Source organism: Eschscholzia californica, unplaced genomic scaffold, assembly GCF_041429995.1.
Source record: "Eschscholzia californica isolate CP2 unplaced genomic scaffold, dmEscCali1.0.p SCAF_4, whole genome shotgun sequence".
Lineage (NCBI taxonomy): Eukaryota > Viridiplantae > Streptophyta > Magnoliopsida > Ranunculales > Papaveraceae > Eschscholzia > Eschscholzia californica.
The window spans coordinates 55,830,815-55,836,464 of record NW_028238461.1 but is presented as its reverse complement, the minus strand read 5'-3'; the positions used below and the strand labels follow the sequence as shown (position 1 = coordinate 55,836,464).

Genomic DNA, 5,650 nt, shown 5'->3' with positions numbered 1-5,650 from the left:
AAATGGTGCTTCAAAAAGGCGATTTTCAAAAAAAAAAAAAACATTTTCGCGAAAAAATACTCAAATCATAGGATTCTTATTAGTTGTCAAACAAACCAAAAAAATATTACTTGGATTCATAAATCCGTGGAATCATGAATCCCAAGGACTCATGAATCCGCGGATTCATGATTCCGTCATTCAAACACACCATAAGTTAGTTTCCTCATTTAAAAAAAAATGAAGTTAGTTTCCTTTATTCCCTTGTTCATTTACAAACTCCCAATAACCCTGATAAAAATCACATTGGTTGATGGTTAAGTGAAACAACTTTACACAAATCTCTCTCTATCTCCTGTCACCACTTTTTTTTTTCTTTTACATTACTAAACAACTAATAACAATAATCAGACAAATGATCAATTAATCCCATTTCTTTACACCACCAGATTAGTTTCTCTCTCTTTCTTGGCAGAGTCGGGAGAGAGAGAGAGGGTCAGATTAAGTCTGGAGAAGAAGGCAAGTCTCAGTCAACTGCTTCACCTGTTGCTTAGCTTGCTGTTCAGACCAATGCGAGTGAGCTGCTAATACCCTATTCAATAGCTCCTGCGGCACCGGCTCTCCCCTCCTTTGCTGCGGTGATATTTTTGCCGTGTGCACCAGTGTTTTCCATTTATCCTGCATTTTTTTCTCATTTAATCAGTGTGTTTTCATTTCTGGAAGATCATTATGTACAGACGGGTCAACCTCTTAGGTACAAACAAACCTCTCACAAAAGAGAGCAGCCCCCGGGTTTGAACCCATGGGCAACCGACTCACGGGATCCTCTTGGGAGAGGGTTCCCTAGCTGTACATACAACATCCTAGTTCAATTTTGTATCTGTAATATATGTGTATGCTCTGCCGTCGCCACATTTGTCCTCTCCACAAAGTTTTTTTTAACCAATGCATATTACTCGAGATTTGCAATGACTGTCAATGGTAATTGACCCAGATTACTAGAAATAATGTTTAACTAATATGCTTATAATAGAATAAAGAATTTTTTTTAAAAAAGGAACCTACTGGGTCCGAGCTGCTTTTTCAATTGATAGAAGATATAAAATGATAAAGTTGTAATATAGTATGAATTAAGTAATAAGCAGAGAAGGGAATCTCAGATGGCTAAATGGGTACGTCATCTAATTATCACTTAGAGTGTGTTATTATAAAGTAATCTCGACTAAATTATTAGTATCACTAATACACTATTACCCAAATATGACGTCGTGAAGGACTGTAATAATTGAGATTCTAAGGGAACAAACTATGAAGGTTTCGTACTTTATAGATAAACAAACTCCAACTGTTCATTTACCTGATAGGGATTAAAAATGAAGTTAAATAGCTAGAAGAAGACTTAGGTGGCTTACTTTGAAAGGAAGGAAGATTTATCAAGAGTTTCAGTTAGACAAGAAATTAAACAGAGTTAGGAAGGTCAACTACTTATAATACGAAATATAAAGAGATCAATAAGTCTGACTATAAACAATATTCAAGATGATGGAATACACTATTTCGGTTATACCTACTTATCCTTCTAAAAGGATCGTCATTTAGTTGCTTAAGAATGAAAAATAGATAAAATGGCATACCTTCAGATCCACGTAAGTTCGGTGCTTTGCGTTATCAAATGCACGCATCTTAACATCACGCCACCTGAAAAATGCAAAAATTAGAATGCCCTCATACGGCATATATCCTCTTAACTTTAGTGACCGGGAGAACGGAAAAAGGTACTCACCTTCCAGTACCAAGCTTCTCTACTGCATGGACAAGAGCTTCTACCTCTGTGACAGAGAAGGGCCTCCTGATTCGACGCTGAGCAAGTTCTGCTCTCCTAGATTTACGGTTCAATGGGACCACAGCCAGTGCTTCAACACTAATTGCTGGAACGGCAACTAGGTCTCTGGATTCAGGTATTTTTTTCTCACTCAACATTTCTGTTGGAGAGGGAACCGAATCGTCACTTTCTACAGCATTAGCCATTCCGATAATTGGAGAATCGGGTGATGCATCAGAGATTCCAAGTCCTAAAGTGGGGCTGGGTGGACACCTGGCAAAAATATAGAATGTAAATGAAATCATGTTGCTTCTACCAGATGTTACATTCTATAATGGAGCTTCTAAACGAGAAAATATATAGTTAAGAGAAAAAACATTTTCTATTTACCTAGTCAGTGGATGAGATGCTTCCAAATATGGAGAATTTTTGGGGCAGCCAGATGCTGGAGCACTCAAAGGATTGGGCTCCAGAGCAAAACCCAAATCATCAAGTTTATCATCATCACAGATTCCACTCTGCAGCAAAGTTTTGCTATCATCCCCGATATTTTTTCCCTGATAAAGCACACCAACATGTAATCCTTCACCAAGTATGGCAGCCACGGCCTCCAACACTGTCCTCTATATTAAAAACCATCATAATAAACAATTAGAGATCTCCTGGCAGTTTAAGTCTTGAGCATTCGTACTAAGAAATATAATTGAAGATGATTTTACATTTCAATAAAAGCAATAGACATTTACACACCTTGAGCGAAGCGACCGTGGCGGTTTCAGAAATCTCAATGTATAGTTCTGGTACCTTGAAAGATTTGATACTAAGCTTCACTGAAAAGAAATGTTTGTAACAACTTTGAGATCTCAAACCAACTAAAGTAAAAGCACATCAGTGAATCAAATCATCTGTTACCATGGGAATCCTTAGATTGACAGGAGGTTTCTTGGCCAGCAACTAAAGATGATGAAACCCCACTTCCTGCACAATCAAATGATAATGTTCAATCGAAATTTCAGGAATGAAATTATAAAAAGTGAATACCCAACGATCTAAGGAAGTGAGATTAGACCTGCGTGTTCCGATGAACAACCAACAGTACTTGTATCTGTTCCCTTCTTTGGTGTGCTGGAAATTCCTTCACTACTAACCCCTCCATCAGATGTTGATACAGAGCTTTTATCTATCTTCCTCCTCTTAAATGAATCCCTCATAGACCTTTGACGTGTGTAACAAATATTCCTAAAATATGGAACGGGCTTTTTATCTTCATCTACAAAAATCAGTCAGAAGCACAAGTTAATTGTCTGCATCCTTGAACTAGAAGCCGGTAAATTACCAAGTAATAATCAGTACACAACACAAAATTACTGAACTAGAGAGTAACCTTACCATTGTTATAAATTTCTCCCTCTAATTTTGGAGCCACTTCCCAATATTTGGAAGTTAACAACTTTCTTATCTCCCGATCTTCTATATGTTTTGACGGCCTAGAGGCCTTTAAGGGTGTGATACTAGGTTCTGTGCACCCAGAAGAGTTTTCGTCATCATCTCTACTACTAACTAACTTTGCATCATCCTGACATCCAGGAAAAGGTACCTCCTCACTACTATCCGAATTAACAAGTGCAGGAGGGTCTGAATCCAATTCCAGCGGGTCATCTGAATTATATGTATTAGGGACAGCTCCATTTACAAGGTTACCATTCTTCTTAATCCCGTTTGCTGCATGTTGGAATTCCTCTGAAGTACTTTTCTGATTATGACCTTGAAAGCCAAATTTCGAGACCACGTTCTCATGGATACTTCCCCGGTCACAAATTTCGGCATTCATAGGTTGCTCTATATCTTCTTCTTCCTGCTTAACATTATTTTTTACGACAACAGCCTCTGCTCTAGCAGACGATACATTACTAAAAGCAGGAGAAGTTTCTCTCTCCTGCAATAACTTTCCAGCTACAGTAGCCAGCAACTCAAATGCACCCATCTGAGTCTCCTCGAGTTTTCTTTTAAGTGAATGGTTCCCCTAAAGAAAAGAAAAGAAAAACTAAGCTAAGAAAAGCATTCGACCAAATACGGGAAATAAGATGAATAGGTAAACTCAGAAAAGGTAAGCAAATCTACCCTCGCTGATCTGAGACCTCTGGGCGTGGGGGGAACTTGATAACCACTGAATCCATAGTGTAATCTCTTCTGCAACGCCATATCTCAACAACACATACCCTAATACAACAACTTAGAGGCGTCAAATGTTCACAAGCCCGAACCTAATCGCCGAGCACCAATTGAATTGCTTGAGGAGGCAGATCCCAATGCTAAACCCTGGAAAAAAAAAATCAAATATCAGATCAAAAGCTTCCCACATTCTGAATTGTAGATGTGCCAAGTTGTAATAAATAGAAAAATCTAGAATTTATTAATCAATAATCTAAGAGATCCTAATAAGTTCATAAATGATTCAGATTCAGATTCATGTGAATCCTTGTTTGAGCAGAATCAACATTTTTTCTAGGAAAACTTAACCCCAACCACGAAGAAAATTTACACTTTTTGAAATAAACATATTTGGATCGACTGAAGAAAACCAAATATATCATTTGAATCTTTAACAGATCAAAATTAAAACAAAAACTCAAGTCTGTAAGATTGTTCCCTAAAGAAATTAGGAGAATTTGACATTTTATCATTGGTGAATTACAGAATTCAATATCCACAACTAAGAAAAGAGTATGAGTGCACAAATTCTAAATAAATAAATTAAACAATAAATCATGGAATAGTGAAGATCTTCATTTCTCAAACGATTAAAGCTCCTACATTTTAGAGAATTTTGATAAACCTCTATTTAAACCTTTCAGCCTGAATAGGAAACATAATTACGAAGTGGAAAAACCCCAGCCGGACAAGATCAAAGCAAGATCAACTACAGAAACATAAAGATACGGAATTTCTCAATACCCAATCAGATCTCTGTCCTAAGTAAACATTTACAGGAAGACGATCAGAACTGTGAAAAAAGAATCGAAATTTTCTGAAACAAGATTTCTTCAATGAAGAAGAAACTGACCATAGATCCGATCAATTTCAAGAGAAATGTTATAAAAAGAAGAGATTTTCTGCAAATTAACACTCCTAATGAATCAAATCACACAAAATCGAAAAGGTAAACAATTCTTCCATTTGAATGCAGATCAAATCATCAAAAATTGGCATGCCTTATCAACAAACATGAGAAGAATTTACAGAACTCACCTCAAACACATGAAAATCGAGCCTGAAAATTGGAAGTCCGACGAAATTGCGTAAGAATTCCGGCGATAAGAATATGATAAAATTGACTGATAATTTGAAGAGATCTTGAAGAAAATTCACAAATTCTCTTCTTGCACGCTTTAATCTTGTTGTTGCTTCGAGGAAACGCTGTTTCAGACGCTACCTTCTCTCTCTATCCAATTCTTTCTCTCTCTATCCAATTCTTTCTCTCTCTCTCTCTAAAATTTTTTCTTTCTCTCTCTGATCGTCAAAACCCCTCCGAAAACCACCAACTTTGCTTAAACCACCAAATTCTCTTAAACCCCCAGTTCTTCTTCTTATACATTTGACCATTGTTACCGGGCCAACAGGTTAAAGCCCTTCACGATTCCCCCCTAATAATACCGGTCATCTAAACCACTTACACCTGTTCCTCTTTTTTGGGTGATCCACTCTTTCATTAATACCGACTAGTTTATTGACACGTGTAAGTCTATAGATTTCGTCAGATGAGGTCAAACATTTTAAGGACTTGGTTTACTATACCCTATGAGAAAACGGTACCTTCCTTTTTCAAACGAATCATTTATTGCTGAAATT

General features: G+C 37.0%; 1 protein-coding gene across 4 annotated transcripts; it reads right to left on the bottom strand.

Annotated features, from left to right (window-relative positions):
* Nucleotides 1-211: 211 nt before the first annotated feature.
* Nucleotides 212-5,544, bottom strand: LOC147546510 (telomere repeat-binding protein 5-like). Of its 4 annotated transcripts, none has more exons than XM_086673730.1 (10): nucleotides 5,051-5,544; nucleotides 3,923-4,164; nucleotides 3,191-3,824; nucleotides 2,871-3,071; nucleotides 2,714-2,779; nucleotides 2,552-2,631; nucleotides 2,192-2,424; nucleotides 1,763-2,074; nucleotides 1,614-1,677; nucleotides 212-657 (listed from the first exon to the last, which is right to left on the bottom strand). In XM_086673730.1, the coding sequence occupies exons 2-10, from the start codon at nucleotides 4,001-4,003 to the stop codon at nucleotides 481-483; spliced, it is 1,848 nt and encodes a 615-aa protein (XP_086529856.1). In that variant the 5' UTR covers nucleotides 4,004-4,164; nucleotides 5,051-5,544; the 3' UTR covers nucleotides 212-480. The 4 variants fall into 4 exon arrangements, with proteins under 4 accessions (XP_086529856.1, XP_086529857.1, XP_086529858.1 ...); XM_086673731.1 differs by having other exon boundaries at nucleotides 3,923-4,120; nucleotides 5,051-5,484; XM_086673732.1 differs by having other exon boundaries at nucleotides 5,060-5,481.
* Nucleotides 5,545-5,650: the final 106 nt, after the last annotated feature.

What these genes read in the sequence shown, in the direction of transcription:
- LOC147546510 (XM_086673730.1), bottom strand. Translation starts at nt 4,003, where the DNA reads ATGGCGTTGCAGAAGAGATTACACTATGGATTCAGTGGTTATCAAGTT. An exon ending in TTGTTCATCGGAACACGCAG is followed by an intron (nt 2,780 to 2,870) that starts GTCTAATCTCAC and finishes TTGATTGTGCAG; the next exon opens with GAAGTGGGGTTTCATCATCT. An exon ending in CCACGGTCGCTTCGCTCAAG is followed by an intron (nt 2,425 to 2,551) that starts GTGTGTAAATGT and finishes TTTTTAATATAG; the next exon opens with AGGACAGTGTTGGAGGCCGT.